Source organism: Arachis ipaensis, chromosome B5, assembly GCF_059453495.1.
Source record: "Arachis ipaensis isolate K30076 ecotype BB chromosome B5, ASM5945349v1, whole genome shotgun sequence".
NCBI lineage: Eukaryota > Viridiplantae > Streptophyta > Magnoliopsida > Fabales > Fabaceae > Arachis > Arachis ipaensis.
In genome coordinates this window covers 91,029,195-91,046,281 of record NC_142440.1, presented here as the reverse complement: position 1 = coordinate 91,046,281, position 17,087 = coordinate 91,029,195, and the positions used below count along the sequence as shown (strand labels likewise).

The 17,087-nt window shown below is 39.1% G+C and overlaps 1 protein-coding gene and 1 non-coding gene across 2 annotated transcripts; both read left to right on the top strand.

The window, feature by feature from the left end:
* Positions 1-1,548: 1,548 nt before the first annotated feature.
* On the top strand, positions 1,549-3,532 carry LOC107641899 (nuclear pore complex protein NUP85-like). The gene is made up of 4 exons (XM_021124054.2): positions 1,549-1,614; positions 1,713-1,769; positions 2,071-2,190; positions 3,296-3,532. The coding sequence occupies exons 1-4, from the start codon at positions 1,576-1,578 to the stop codon at positions 3,419-3,421; spliced, it is 342 nt and encodes a 113-aa protein (XP_020979713.1). The 5' UTR covers positions 1,549-1,575; the 3' UTR covers positions 3,422-3,532.
* Positions 3,533-8,366: 4,834 nt separating this feature from the next.
* LOC148564940 (small nucleolar RNA R71) lies at positions 8,367-8,475 on the top strand. The gene has a single exon (XR_015884791.1). It is a non-coding gene; the product is annotated as a small nucleolar RNA R71 (small nucleolar RNA).
* The last annotated feature ends 8,612 nt before the right edge of the window (positions 8,476-17,087 follow it).

The window sequence follows — 17,087 nt, the reverse complement described above, 5'->3', positions numbered from 1 at the left end:
GCTCTCATCACGGGCCGTCGCTCGTTGTCACTGCTGGGTTCTTCGTTAGCGCTACTGCAGACAAGAAGAGAAAGAGAGAAAGCCAGCGCGAGAGAAGAGGAGGAGGGCTGCTGTCTCGCGCCGTCACTGTCACGCCTTGTTGTCGCAGCTATGGAGACCGCCACCATTGTTGGAATAGCGAACTAAGGAGAAAGGGAGAGCGACGCTGAGAGAGATTGACGGAAGCCAGTGAAGCGCGTGAGAGAAGGGGAGCCGATTTCTGTCACTGCCACCGCACCCAGTCGCCACTGGTGGAGCTCGCTGTCCCTGGAGGTGAATCGGTGTCGCGTCCTTGCTGCCAGGGCCACCAGCGCTACTGCTACTCCTCAAATTCTGCCTCTTTTCCTTTGGGGGTTTCTGCCACAAATTCCACCCCCTACATCACCATCCTTTTTGTATTCGTTGGGGAACTTCTTCTTACTTAGTTTACTGATTTTCAGGTATTCTCTTCTTTGAATGAATGGAAAGTATTATTTCAGCAGTAGTGGCTGGAAAATGTAGTGTACATTTTAGAACTTTACTGTATAATTCCTAATCATGGAGCTAATTATATGTTGAAACTTCTGGGCTTATATTCTCCGGTACTGATTATTCATCATTTCTTTGCTTCATCCAATATTTCTGGTAATTCGCATGTTATTTCTGTTATACTTCCCAATGTTGTTTAAATCATTTGAAAGTTCTAATTTTGCTACTTTATTCAGTTGTATGTATTGGTGTTGTTTGATTGGTTGTGTGTCCCTTTGATGATCTTGCTTGGTGTATTGTAGTGTTTTCTGTTTCTTGATTCTTAATGAAAAATGAAAGCTTGACAATTTTCCTTTCTCAATTAGCTGTTAAGGTCTAGTTTGATATGATAAACATAGTTGAATCTGTTTTTACTCTTTGTTGAGTTGTGTTAAGTTGAGTTCAGCTTAATTATGTTATGCTTGGTTGCCAATGATTACGTAGCTGGTTTCAAGTCTGGATAATCAAGGAGGATTTTAGATGAGATTGGAGGAGGATATGTTATCAGAGAGATTGGAGGAGGATATGTTATCAGAGAGAAAGTAGCAATAGCACATGTTGAAGAAAGATATGTTGTTCAGATAGTTTTATGTATTTTCTTGGAGTAGAAACAAAATGATAAATTTTCCTCCAAAAAATATTAATTTTTTGTTACACATATTTCAAAACTGATGCAAGTGTTTTATTTTTTTGTTTCTTAATACAGGTACTATGGACATATCTTTGTTAAATGTGCTCTCCAATGGCATGTCCTCATTTTTGCATCCATCATTTTCAGAATTGACAAAAAAAAGCTATATCAAATTTAACATGTATGGATTTCAGAATATGTTTTATTAATTCATTGTACTAAAGTTGAACATAAAGATATATCTGTAAAAAGGCAGAAACCACAGAACACCAAAAGGCTGTCTTCATACTATATATCTTATAGTTTTGTGTTTAACCAATTATGCTCAGGCTAGAGAAGTATAAATATCAAATTTGTTTTTATAGGTGCTTGAGGATGACCCTAGATATTGGGAAGTGATGTCATCTGCACTCTCAGTTGGTTGGCTTGATATTGTGGTTAGTAAAAAGCTAATGTATTTCTTTCATTTTCTTCTTCACATATATTGTTTCCTTGTAAATAAATACTGCATGTTGAAGTTGGCTTTTGTGTACAGGTGAAAATGTTGTGGTTGCATGGATCTTATCAACTAGATCAGCTTAGTAATCGTGAGGTTGGCATCAAATCATGAACATAATACTATATAGGATTACTTGTATTGGTTGTATGTAGGGATGTGTCTTTTAGATATATGCAGAGAGATTGAAAGTCATTGTTTTGAAGGTGTACTTTTTTATCCTATCCTTTTTATATTATGGATCTGTTAGCCTTGTAATATCTTAATAATGTTTCTTCTTTTACAACCCCCCAATAAAGAAAAATCCTGGAATTGTTTTATATGAAGCTGATGCTATTGCTACTGTATCACATATTTATTACTGTATCTCATTTTCTGCCATCATCTGATTACTCAGTTAGAGAATGGGCTTGTGGAGGCAGTTGCTGTTCTTATTTCCAAAATGCCCTGCCTATGTCGTGAATATACTAATGGAAAATTAGGTGAACTCTTTAAATCCAAGCCTGACTTCATCAAGGTATATTCCAATGCTGCTATAGAGAACTACTTTTATGTTTCCTTTTAGACATATTTATTCTTGTGATCTTTGTAATTCCATTTTAGGACTTGTAGATATATGCTTGAACATGATAGTTATTGTGGAGTTATGGCTTTATGCTAAAAGATATATAGTTTTGTAACTTGCTTTTTCATCGCTTGAAATTATATTTGGATGCCACACAATGTGTTCCTTACCTAAAATGTCAACATGAAACACTTACTTAGTTATTAAATTTTAAAAAATAAAGCTATAGTAGGATGACACAAATTCTCACATTTAAATTCCAATCGAAGATTTTTTTGTTGTTGGATTTGTATCTCAATGGGAGCTATAACTAGGTAGGCTTTTATCGTTCACTTTCTAGCTTCGACCTTTTTCTTTGGAAGGAGGGTTAGAAATGGCTTGCTAAGCAACAATGGGTTTGTAGGGAAAAAAACTTGGGTTTAGTTCACAGTTAATGCATTGTCATAATTAGTTGCCACTGAAGAGGTTTCATTAATTTGTTAAACACTTCCTCCATTAAGATTTTGTGGTTATTTGTAAGGAACTAAGGATCTTATAAAACGTAAAGGGATTACAGTCCATTATATGGTGGCTGAAATGGCTTGTGAAAGAGGGTGTTTCCATCATTGTGATTCTGGAGAAGTAGATTTTTGTATCTCTGTAGCACTAAGGATTTCATATTATATTCATGAGCAAATATTAATTTAGGTAATTTTTTTTATTGAATTGGAAACTCATGTATGTTTTTGTTCCAATGTGAATCAATGTTTTTCTCCTTGTTAAGTGCATGTAAGGATTCAACTTATCATTTTGACCGGTATATCATGCCATTAATTATGTGACTCTCTTCAACCTTATGTATGGAGTTGAGGATCCGTCAATTGCAGGGATGGTTTTAGATAGTCCATTCTCTTATTTGGTTGATTTGATGATGGAACTTGTAGATACATATAAAGTTTGTCTTCCAAAGTTCACTGTGAGTATATATAGTTGTTTTTATACTTATAACTACTGAATCAAAATTTGGTAACAGTTTTACTATTGTTAAGTTGATTTTGTTTGATTTTTAATGTTATAGGTAAAGTTTGCAATCCAATACATGCGAAGAGCGATTCAAAAGCTTTTGGGTTGCACTGAAGAAAATCCAGAAGAAGGGAAAGGGTGCTGCCTAATTGTTCTATTCTCATACTTGTATTTTGGATGAGATGGAATGAGTCTTATAATGACTTTAGTTATCTACATCTAATATTTTGATGTCTTGTGTACTTTTTGAAACGAGATTTTACGTGTTATTACATGTAATGGATAATTACACTATTTTTATTTGTGTTGTTTGGACTGAAAACATATCTAGCTTATAATAAATTTTTTCTAATTTAGATTTCTTGAATTTCTTATTTTTAGATTTATTTGGTGATTATGATCGTTTTGGGATGTGATTATGTTTTAAAAAAAATTAAATCGTATAAAACAAAACAGGCTATGGTCACGGTTTTAAGGAGGGGTGACCATAGAGGCTATGGTCACGGTTTTAAAGAGGGGTGACCATAGAGGCTATGGTCACGGTTTTAAGGAAGGGTGACCATAGAGGCTATAGTCACGGTGAAAACCGTGACCATAAATAAAACTATGGTCACGGTTTAAGGAGGGGTGACCATAGAGCTATGGCCACGGTGAAAACCGTGACCATAGATAAGGCTATGGTCACGGTTTTAAAGAGGGGTGACCATAGAGGCTATGGTCACGGCGAAAACCGTGACCATATATAAGGCTTTGGTCACAGTTTTCAGGAGGGGTGACCATAGAGGCTATGGTCACGGTTTAAGGAGGGGTGACCATAGATAAGGCTATGGTCACGGTTTTAAAGAGGGGTGACCATTCACCGTGACCATAGATAAGGCTATGGTCACGGTTTTCAAGAAGGGTGACCATAGAGGCTATGGTCACTGTGAAAACCATGACCTAGATAAGGCTATGGTCACGGTTTTTTAGCGTGACCATAAATTAACCTATGGTCACGGTAAAAAAACGTGGCCTAAAGTGTCAGAATTTTAAAATTGTAACCGTGACCATAGAAACCGTGACCATAGATAAAAAAACCGTGACCATAGACCTATGGCCACGAGAGAATAGGCCACGGTAAAAAACCGTGACCATAGGTCCAAAACCGTGACCATAGATCTATGGTCACCCTTTTTCCTAGCTATGGTCACGGTTCTTTACCGTGACCATAGGCCTTTTTTTGTAGTGCACCAAGATATAGTTGTTGGAATATGAGGGTGGAAAAGGTCCCATGAAGTCAATACCCCACACATTAAACAACTCGATCTCAAGAATCCCCTGCTGTGGCATCTCATGGTTAGCAGAGAAAGTCTTAGCTCTTTCACATCTGTTACAGTTCTTCACAAATGCTCTCGAATCTGGGAGGAGATTCGGCTAATAGAAACCTCTCTGAAGGACCTTTGTAGCTGTCCTTTCACCACTAAAGTGGCCTCCATAATCAGAGCCATGACAGTGCTAAAGAATCTGCTGTGTTTTCTCATCTGAGACACATCTCTGGATTTTACCATCTGAGCATCTTCCAAAAAGGTGTGGTTCTTCCCAAAAGTAGTACTTTGCATCAGTCAGTAGCTTCTTCACTTGTTGTTAACTATACTCTTTTGGAATGAAATTCATGGCTTTGTAATTTGCAATGTCTGCAAACCATAGAGCCTGCTGAATGGCAAAAAGTTGCTCATCCGGGAATGTCTCCGTCATAGCTGTGGATGGTTGCACACCCTCATTAGGTTCAATTCAGGAAAGGTGGTCAGCTACTTGATTTTCTTACCTTTTCCTGTCTTTTATCTCAATATGAAACTCCTGAAGGAGTAGCACCCATCTGATTAATCTTGGTTTAGAATCCTATTTGGTTAGAAGGTACTTCAAAGCAGCATGATCAGTATAAATAATATCCTTAGAACCATACCCTTAGAACCAATTAAATAGGACCTAAACTTATCAATAGCATACACAATAGCTAATAATTATTTTTCTGTAGTTGTGTAATTCTTTTGAGCATCATTTAACACACAACTAGCACAGTGAATGACATGTATAAGCTTGCCATACCTCTGTCCTAAAATAGCTCCTATAGTATAATCACTAGCATCACATAATAATTCAAATGGCAAATCCTAGTGGGGGGAGCTATGATGGGAGCAGAAGTAAGGTTTGCTTTTAGATTTTCAAAGGCATGCAGACATTCAGTATCAAATACAAAAAGAACATCAGCAACTAAGAGGTTGCTCAATGGTTTAGAAATCTTAGAAAAATCCTTTATAAATCTTCTGTAAAATCTTGCATGACCCAAGAAATTCCGGACTGCCTTAACATTAGATGGTGGTAGTAATTTTTCAATTACCTCCACCTTGGCTCTATCAACCTCAATCCCTTGCTTGAAATCCGGTGTCCAAGAACAATACCTTTTGTAACCATAAAATGACATTTTTTCCAATTTAAAATAAGGTTTGATTCTTGACACCGTTTCAAGACCAGAGATAGATGCTTAAGGCAGGATTCAAAAGAATTACCAAAAAACAGAGAAATTATCCATAAATACCTCAATAAGCTTTTCAACCATATCAGAAAAAATTGAAAGCATACACCTATGAAAAGTTGCTGGGGTATTACAGAGTCCAAATGGCATTCTCTTGTAAGCAAATAATCCAAAAGGACATGTGAATGCCGTCTTCTCTTGATCTTGAGGGTCCACTGTAATTTGGTTATATCCAGAATATCCATCTAGAAAATAATAAAAAGCATGACCAACTAACCTCTCTAGTATCTAATCAATCAAAGGTAAGGGGAAGTGATCCTTCCTTGTAGCAGTGTTGAGCCTCCAGTAGACTATGCACATTATCCGTCCTGTGACTGTCGTTGTAGAAATTAGCTCATTCTTATCATTCTTGATCACTGTCACCCCTCTTTTCTTGGGAAATACCTGCACAGGACTCACCCAAGGGCTATCAGAAATAGGGTATATAATGTCGGCTTCCCATAGTTTCATTACCTCTTTTTGGACCACTTCTTTCATAGTTGGATTGAGTCTCCTTTGTGGTTGCACAACCAGTTTAGCATCATCTTCAAGAAGGATGTTGTGCATACACTTGGTGGGACTAATCCCCTTTAGATCACCAATGGTTCATCCAAGAGCTATTTTATGGCTCCTAAGCACTGTAATAAGTGCCTCTTCCTCTCCAGACTTCAAGGTAGAGCTAATAATCACTGGATATGAATAATTTTCACCTAAGAACACATATTTCAGAGAAGGAGGAAAAGACTTTAGCTCAAGCTTGGGGACTTCTTCCTCCACTTTAGGCATGCTCACCAGGTTCTTCTGGGGTGGTGAATCATCAATCTCAAGTAATTCATACTCAGAGAGAGGATCCAAAATATCATCAAGTACCTCAGCTTCTAGTACCTCTTGAATAAGTGGTTCAACAACACCAACTCCCATACACCCTTCAGAGTCATTAGGGTGTTTGAGAGCTTCAAATACATTACAGATTAACTGTTCTTCATTGACCTTCATGGTTAATTCACCCTTTTGCACATCAATCAGAGCTCTACCTATAGCTAAAAAGCGTCTTCCAAGAATAATAGAGGACTTTTTATCATCTTCCATATCCAATATAACAAAATCAACAGGAAAAATAAATGGCCCTACTTTCACAAGTAAATCCTCAACAACCCCCACTGGAAATTTAATAGAAAGATTAGTAAGTTGAAGAGAAATACGAGTGGGTTTTACCTCTTCAATTTGGAGCTTTTTCATCACTAAAGTGGCATGAGATTGATACTAGCTCCAAGATCACACAAAGCTCTCTGAATAGTGACATCTCCAATGGTGCAAGGAATTACAAAGCTCCTTGGATCCTACATCTTCTCAGGAAGGTTATGTTGAATAATAGCACTGCATTCCTTAGTTAACACCACTTTCTCTTGTTCTTTCCAATTCCTCTTTTTAGTCAACAGTTCTTTCATGAATTTAGCATAGAGAGGCATTTTCTCAAGAGCCTCAGCAAAAGGAATGTTGATCTATACCTTCTTGAAGACTTCTAAAAATTTAGAAAATAGCTTGTCTTTGGAAGCCTTCTAAAGTCTCTGAGGATATGGTATTTTAGGCTTGTACTCAGGAGCCTTTGGCAATGTAGGATGAGTGTCAAGAGAAACTGAGAATGGGTTATCTGCAAGCCTTGGAGGGATGTGCTCCATCATTTGTTTCTTCTCCTCTGGAGCTTCTGTTTCAACTAGCTCTTCATTGACCTTAGTCTCAAAACCAGCTAATTTACCACTTCTTAATTGAATGGCCTTGTAGTCTTCTCTTAGGTTCACCACTGTATCACCAGGAAATGTACTTGGGGGCCTCTCAGGTATTTTATTGCTCAAGTGGTCTACTTACAGCACCAAGTTTCTGATGGAAGCTCTAGTTTCCTGCATAAAATTATTCAGTAGTGTCTCCCAGTTAGTGTTCTTCTGGGGCTGAGAATTTGTCTGCTGAGGTGGTTATTGTTGATGAGACTGAAACTGGTAGTCATTTTGATTGTTCTGCTGAAAGCCGCCCTGAGAATTGTTGTTAAAATTCTGTGATATCTGAGGTTGCTCTCTCCATCCAAAATTTGGGTGATTTCTCCACCCCTGATTATTGGTCTTAGAGTATTGATCATTATTGGGGTTTCTAGGAGCACTCCCCATGTAATTCACATGTTCAGAGGAAGATTGAGCATAATCATAATTCTCACCTTGAACAGAGCTACCAGTCATGTCATAAGGGGCCTCTTGAGGTGCATTCTGGGTGTTGACAGCTGAAACCTACATTCCACTCAACTGTTGAGTAATTAAATTCATCTGTTGAGACAAAATTTTGTTCTGAGCAAGAAGAGAATCAAAAGCTTCTACATCCAACACGCCTTTCTTCTGAGAGGTTCCAGAGTTTCTAGGATTCCTGTTAGATGAGTATAAATATTGGTTGCTAGCAACCAACTCAATAAGCTCAGTAATCTCCTCCGGTGTCTTCTTCATGTGCAATAAACCACCTGCAGAATTATCTAAACACATCTTAGACATTTCACATAAGCTCTCATAAAAGATATCTAGCTGAGTCCATATAGAAAATATGTCTGGAGGGCATTGCTTGGTCAGCAGCTTATATCTCTCCTAGGCTTCATAGAGGGACTCACCATCTTTCTGTCTAAAAGTCTGAACCTCTACCCTTAGCTTAGTTAGCTTTTGTGGTGGGAAAAGTTTTGTCAAAAATCTAGTGACCACCTTATCCCAAGTATCCAGGCTCTCTCTGGGTTGAGAATCTAGCCATAGTTTTACTCTATCCCTCAAAGCAAATAGGAAGAGCATGAGTATATAAACGTCAGGATTCACTCTATTCGTCTTCACAGTATCACAAATCTGCAGGAAATTAAAAATAAATTGATTCGGGTCTTCTTGAGGATATCCATGGTACTGACAATTTTGTTGCGCAAGAGTGACTAGCTGAGGCTTCAGTTCAAAGTTGTTTGCATCTATAGGAGGCACCACAATACTTTTCCTATAAAGATCTGCATTGGGGGCAGTGTATGAACCAAGCATTCTTCTTGGTTGTTCATTCTCATTCAGATTTGCCACATTGGCATTCACAGCACGATTCTGATCCATGGTGGACTTTGCAGCGTCCTTTTCAGAAGTTTCACTCAGATTTTCTCTAGCCTTGTAAAGTCTAGCTTGTTGCAAACGCCTCTTCAAAGACCGTTCAGATCCAGGATCAAAATCTATAAGAGGATCCTTGTCTCTGTTCCTGGTCATAAACAGACAGAAAACAAGAAAAATAGGATTCTCTTCGTCAGAATGTAGATAATTTCTATAGAGGTAACTTGTGTAAAGAAATAAAATAAAACACTAAAGAATTAAACTAAGAGATTTTTGAAAATTGTTAAAAAAATAAGGCTAGAATTTTTGAAATATTAAAAAAAATTGAACAAGAAAATAAGAATAAAACTAACTAGGTAACACCAAACTTAATTTCAGAAATTAAGAAAGAACAATAGTACTAGCTGTTCGAAAATTATAAAGCAAGAATTAAATAAAAGTAAACTCAAATGGCTAATCTAAGCAATCAAACAACTACAAGTTGTCAATTACAGTCAATCCCCGGCAACGGCGCAAAAAACTTGGTGCGGAGTTTATAATCCACAAACTAACCGACAAGTGCACCGGGTCATACCAAGTAGTACCTCAAGTGAATGAGGGTCGATCCCACGAGGATTGATGGACTAAGCAATAATGATTGCGTGATTCACTTGGTTAGACAAACAGAAAATGGTATTTTGAGAGTTCAATTGCATCAAATAGTAAATTCAGAAAATTAGAAAGCAAACAGTAAATGGATTGTGAAATATATGAAGAAAACAGTTAAGGTTTCAGAGATATCTATCTTCAGGATTGACTTTTCTTACCAAGTATTTTAATCATGCAAGATTTAATTCATGGCAAACTATATGTGACTAAACCCTAATTCCTTAGACCTTTTTAGTCTCCTCTAACTTTCATCAACCGCCAATTCCTTGGTCACTTAATTCCAATTAGAGGGTGAAGTTCAATTCTAGTTCATATGCCACAGAAACCCTAATTACCTAAATATAAGAGGATTATATGTCATGTATCCCGTTAAGTCCAGACAATTAGTAGTTTAGGAGAAATTGTTTTCAAGCTGTTGTTCAAGTAAAGAGCTTTTCCAAGTTATACAAGAACTCAATTAGAACAAGCGTCATACTTCCATTCCACCCAAATTCATAAGATAAAGATGGAAAAAAAATCTTGAAATAGAAATTAGTACATGAATTAAAATAGAAAAAAATAGTATCAATCCATACAATAGACAGAGCTCCTAACCTTAACAGTGGAGGTTTAGGAGAAATTCTTTTCCCTTTTATATCTAATCCTAATTAATTTATATGTATTTTATAAAACTAAATATTATCTATTCCTAATTTTAAATAGAATAAAGTTTAATAAAAAATTTACAAAGCCTTCCCGTGTTGTGCTCCTGGGACGAGTGGGGACCATTGGATTCATTAAAGGTGGTGCCAAACTTGAAGAATCCAAGTTTGGCCTCATTGAGGCCGTATGCAATCCACTTGGTTCTCCTTAGCTTGTGCCAAACTTGAGGTATCTCAAGTTTGGCTTCAAATAAACCGTATGCAATCCTTGGAGTTTCTTTAGTTGGCACCAAACTTGAGGTATCTCAAGTTTGGCTTTGGTGCACGAAATTGTGATCCCCAGGCTCGAACAAATCCTGGTAATGGCTCCAGAGCTTGGTGCTCTGATCTTAATTCATAATTGTCACAACTTCGATACAACTAACCAGCAAGTGCACTGGGTCGTCCAAGTAATACCTTACGTGAGTAAGGGTCGAATCCCACGGAGATTGTTGGTATGAAGCAAGCTATGGTCACCTTGTAAATCTCAGTCAGGCGGATATAAAATAATCATGGAGTTTTCGAATATTATATAATAAAATAGGGATAGAGATACTTATGTAAATCATTGGTAGGAATTTCAGATAAGCGAATGGGGATGCTTTTCGTTCCTCTGAACCTCTGCTTTCCTGCTATCTTCATCCAATCCGTCTTACTCCTTTCCATGGCTGGCTTTATGCAAGGGCATCACCGTTGTCAGTGGCTACATCCCCTCCTCTCAGTGAATAATATGCTCACGCACCCTGTCACGGCACGGCTATTCATCTGTCGGTTCTCGATCATGCTGGAATAGGATTCACCCTCCTTTTGCGTCTGTCACTAACGCCCAGCACTCGCGAGTTTGAAGCTCGTCACAGTCATTCAATCATTGAATCCTACTCAGAATACCACAGACAAGGTTTAGACCTTCCGGATTCTCTTGAATGCCGCCATCATTCTAGCTTACGCCACGAAGATTCTGGTTAGGAGATCTAAGAGATACTCATTCTAGCTTAATTCATGTAGAACAGAAGTGTTTGTCAGGCACGCGTTCATAAGGGAGAAGGATGATGAGCGTCACACATAATCATCACCTTCATCACGTTCTTGGGTGCGAATGGATATCTTAGAAGCGAAATAAGAAGAATTGAATAGAAAACAGTAGTACTTTGCATTAATCTTTGAGGAACAGCAGAGCTCCACACCTTAATCTATGGAGTGTAGAAACTCTACCGTTAAAATTACATAAGTGAAGGTCCAGGCATGGCCGAGATGGCCAGCCCCCAAAACGTGATCACAGGATCCAAATACAATCCAGGATGCCTAATACAATAGTAAGAGGTCCTATTTATAATAAACTAGTCACTAGGGTTTACATGAGTAAGTAATTGATGCATAAATCCACTTCCGGGGCCCACTTGGTGTGTGTTTGGGCTGAGCTTGAGTGTAGCACGTGCAGAGGCCATTTGTGGAGTTGAACGCCAGTTTCTGTGCCAGTTTCGGCGTTCAACTCTGGTTTTGGATACTTTTCTGGCGCTGGACGCCAGATTTGGGCAGAAGGCTGACGTTGAACGCCAGTTTACGTCGTCAATTCTTGGTCAAAGTATGGACTATTATATATTGCTGGAAAGCCCTGGATGTCTACATTCCAACGCAATTGGAAGCGCGCCATTTCAAATTCTGTAGCTCCAAAAATCTACTTTGAGTGCAGGGAGGTCAGAATCCAACAGCATCAGCAGTCCTTTTTCAACCTCTGAATTTGATTTTTGCTTAAGTCCCTCAATTTCAGCCAGAAAATACCTGAAATCACAGAAAAACACACAAACTCATAGTAAAGTCCAGAAATGTGAATTTAACATAAAAACTAATGAAAACATCCCTAAAAGTAACTAGATCCTACTAAAAACATACTAAAAACAATGTCAAAAAGCGTATAAATTATCCGCTCATCACAACACCAAACTTAAATTGTTGCTTGTCCCCAAGCAACTGAAAATCAAATAGGATAAAAAGAAGAGAATATACTATAAATTCCAAACTATCAATGAAACATAGTTTCAATCATATGAGCGGGACTTATAGCTTTTTGCCTCTTGAATAGTTTTGGCATCTCACTCTATCCATTGAGGTTCAGAATGATTGGCATCTATAGGAACTTCAGATTTCGAATAGTGTTATTGACTCTCCTAGTTCAGTATGATGATTCTTGAACACAGCTTCTTTATGAGTCTTGGCCGTGGCCCTAAGCACTTTGTTTTCCAATAATACCACCGGATACATAAATGCCACAGACACATAATTGGGTGAACCTTTTCAGATTGTGACTCAGCTTTGCTAAAGTCCCCAATTAGAGGTGTCCAGGGTTCTTAAGCACACTCTTTGTTTTTGCTTTGGACCTTGACTTTAACCGCTCAGTCTCAAGTTTTCACTTGACACCTACACGCTACAAGCACATGGTTAGGGACAGCTTGGTTTAGCCGCTTAGACCAGGATTTTATTCCTTCAGGCCCTCCTATCCACTGATGCTCAAAGCCTTGGGATCCTTTTTATTTGCCCTTGCCTTTTGGTTTTAAGGGTTATTGGCTTTTTCTGCTTGCTTTTTCTTTTTCTTTCTATATTTTTTTTTTTGCCTATTTTTTTTTTTTCTTCTTTTTTTCTTTTTTTTTTCTGCAAGCTTTGTTCTTTGCTGCTTTTTCTTGCTTCAAGAATCATTTTTATGATTTTTCAGATTATCAAATAACATGTCTCCTAGTCATCATTCTTTCAAGAGCCAACATATTTAACATTCTTAAACAACAACTTCAAAAGACATATGCACTGTTCAAGCATACATTCAGAAAACAAGAAGCATTGTCACCACATCAATATGATTAAACTAAGTTCAAGGATAAATTTGAAACTCATGTACTTCTTGTTCTTCTGAATTAAAACATTTTTCATTTAAGAGAGGTGATGGATTCAAAGGACATTCATATCTTTAAGACAAAGTTACTAACTACTAATGATCATGTAGTGAAGACACAAACATAGACAGGAACATAACATAGAAAACAAAAAACAGAAGAAAGAAGAACAAGGAATGAATCCACCTTAGTGATGGTGGCGTTTCCTTCTTGAGGAACCAATGATGTCCTTGAGCTCTTCTATGTCTCTTCCTTGTCTTTGTTGCTCCTCCCTCATTGCCTTTTGATCTTCTCTTATTTCATGCAGCATGATGGAGTGCTCTTGATGTTCCACCCTTAGTTGTCCCATACTGGAACTCAATTCTTCTAGGGAGGTGTTGATGTGCTCCCAATAGTTTTGTGGAGGAAAGTGCATTTGAAGCATTTCCGGAATCTCATGGTGATGTGGTTCTTGCGCCTCTTGAGCTCCATGACTGGGCTCTCTTGCTTGCTCCATCTTTTTCTTAGTGATGGGCTTGTCCTCTTTGATGAGGATATCTCCCTCTATGTCAATCCCAGCTGAATTGCATAGGTGGCAAATGAGGTGAGGGAAGGCTAACCTTGCCATAGTGGAGGACTTGTCAGCCACCTTGTAGAGTTCTTGAGGTATAATCTCATGAACTTCCACCTCTTCTCCAATCATGATGCTATGGATCATGATGGCCCGGTCTATAGTAACTTCAGACCGGTTGCTAGTGGGAATGATTGAGCATTGAATAAACTCTAACCATCCTCTAGCTATAGGCTTGAGGTCCAATCTTCTTAGTTGAACCGGCTTGCCTTTGGAGTCAATCTTCCATTGAGCTCCTTCTACACATATGTCCATAAGGACTTGGTCCAACCTTTGATCAAAGTTGACTCTCCTTGTGTAGGGGCGTGCGTTCTCTTCCATGTATGGCAAGTTGAACGCCAACCTCACATTTTCCGGACTAAAATCTAAGTATTTCCCCCGAACCATTGTAACATAGTTCTTTGGATCCGGGTTCTTACTTTGATCATGGTTCTTGGTGATCCATGCATTGGCATAGAACTCTTGAACCATTAGGATGCCGACTTGTTGGATGGGATTTGTTAGAACTTCCCAACCTCTTCTTTGAATTTCATGTCGGATCTCCGGATACTCATTTCTTTTGAGTTTAAAAGGGACCTCAGGGATCACCTTCTTCTTGGCCACAACATCATAGAAGTGGTCTTGATGGGCTTTGGAGATGAACCTTTCCATCTCCCATGACTCGGATGTGGAAGCTTTTATCTTCCCTTTCCCTCTTCTAGAGGATTCACCGGTCTTAGGTGCCATCAATGGTAATGGAAAAACAAAAAAGCTATGCTTTTACCACACCAAACTTAGAATATTGCTCGCCCTCGAGCAATAAACAAAAGAATAGAAGTAGAAGAAGAAGAAATAGAGGAGAGGGAGAGGGTGATGTGGTTCGGCCAAGAAGGGTATAGAGGGGTTGTGTTGTGTGAATTTGATGAAGAATGGAGGGCTATATATAGGGAAAGGAGGGGGGGTTAAGGTTCGGCCATATGGGTGGGTTTGGGTGGGAAATTGGTTTTGAATTTTGAAGGTAGGTGGAGTTTATGAGGTAGGTTTATGGGGAAGAGTGGATGGATGTGAGTGGTGAAGGTTTAGTGGGGAAGAGAGATTGAGGTGATTGGTGAGGGGTTTTTAGGGAAGAGTGTTTGTGGGGTTGTGTGAAAGAGAGTGGTGAGAAGAAGTGAGTGGAGGTAGGTGGGGATCCTGTGGGGTCCACAGATCCTGAATGGATCCTGTGGGGTCCACAGATCCTGAGTGGATCCTGTGGGGTCCACAGATCCTGAGGTGTCAAGGCATTTACATCCCTGCACCATTAGGCATGTAAAAATGCCTTTGTATCCAACTTTGGGCGTTCAGCGCCAGGTTGGTGGCCATTTTGGGCGTTCAACGCCCATTTGTGTGCCATTTCTGGCGTTGAACGCCAGAACCATCCTTGTTCTGGCGTTCAGCGCCCAGAAGCTGCCCATTTTGGGCGTTCAGCGCCAGAACCATGCTCTGTTCTGGCGCTGAACGCCAGACAGATGCTCCTCCAGGGTGTAATTTTTCTTCTGCTGTTTTTGATTCCGTTTTCAATTTTTATATTTATTTTGTGACTCCACATGATCATGAACCTAAGAAAACATGAAAAACAATAAAAATAAGAATTAGATAAACATTGGGTTGCCTCCCAACAAGCGCTTCTTTAATGTCAATAGCTTGACAGTGGGCTCTCATGGAGCCTCACAGATGTGCAGAGCTTTGTTGAGACTCTCCAACACCAAACTTAGAGTTTGGATATGGGAGTTCAACACCAAACTTAGAGTTTGGTTGTGGCCTCCCAACACCAAACTTAGAGTTTGACTGTGGGGGCTCTGGTTGACTCTGCTTTGAGAGAAGCTTTTTCTGCTTCCTCTCCATGGTTGCAGAGGGAGATCCTTGAGTTTTAAACACAAGGGAGTCCTCATTCCATTGAAGGACTATTTCACCTCTGTCAACATCAATCACAGCTCTTGCTGTGGCCAAGAAAGGTCTTCCTAGGATGATGGATTCATCCTCTTCCTTTCCAGTATCCAGGACTATGAAATCAGCAGGGATGTAAAGGCCCTCAACCTTTACTAATACATCTTCTACTTGTCCATAAGCCTGTTTTCTTGAGCTGTCTGCCATCTCTAGTGAGATTTTAGCAGCTTGCACCTCATAGATTCCCAGTTTCTCTACTACAGAGAGGGGCATGAGGTTTATTCCTGAACCAAGGTCACATAGAGCCTTAAAGATCATGGTGCCTATGGTACAGGGTATTATGAACTTTCCAGGATCCTATCTCTTCTGAGGCAATGTCAGTTGATCCAGATCACTTAGTTCATTGATGAACAAGGGAGGTTCAACTTCCCAAGTATCAATGCCAAATAATTTGGCATTCAGCTTCATGATTGCACCAAGAAACTTGGCAGTTTGCTCTTCAGTAACATCCTCATTCTCTTCAGAAGAGGAATACTCATCAGAGCTCATGAAGGGCATAAGGAGGTTCAATGGAATCTCTATGGTCTCTAGATGAGCCTCAGAGTTCTTTGGTTCCTCAGAGGGAAGCTCCTTATTGATCACTGGACGTCCCAGGAGGTCTTCCTCCTTGGGATTCACGTCCTCTCCTCTCCTCACTGGTTCGGCCATGGCGCTTATGTCAATGGCCTTGCACTCTCCTTTTGGATTCTCTTCTGTATTGCTTGGGAGAGTACTAGGAGGGATTTCAGTGATCCTTTTACTCAGCTAGCCCACTTGTGCTTCCAAATTTCTAATGGAAGACCTTGTTTCATTCATGAAACTCATAGTGGCCTTAGATAGATCAGAGACTAGATTTGCTAAATTAGAAGCATTTTGTTCAGAGTTCTCTGTCTGTTGCTGAGTTGATGATGGAAAAGGCTTGCTATTGCTAAACCTATTTCTTCCACCATTATTAAAGCCTTGTTGGGGCTTTTGATCCTTCCATGAGAAATTTGGATGATTTCTCCATGTTGAGTTATAGGTGTTTCCATAAGGTTCACCTAAGTAATTTACCTCTGCTATTGCAGGGTTCTCAGGATCATAGGCTTCTTCTTCAGAAGATGCTTCTTGAGTACTGTTGGATGCAGCTTGCATTCCATGCAGACTCTGAGAAATCATATTGACTTGCTGAGTCAATATTTTGTTCTGAGCCAATATGGCATTCAGAGTATCAACTTCAAGAACTCCCTTCTTCATAGGCATCCCATTACTTACAGGATTCCTTTCAGAAGTGTACATGAACTGGTTATTAGCAACCATGTCAATGAGTTCTTGAGCTTCTGCAGGCGTTTTCTTTAGGTGAATGGATCCACCTGCAGAGGTATCCAATGACATCTTTGATAACTCAGATAAACCATCATAGAATATATCCAGGATGGTCCATTCTGA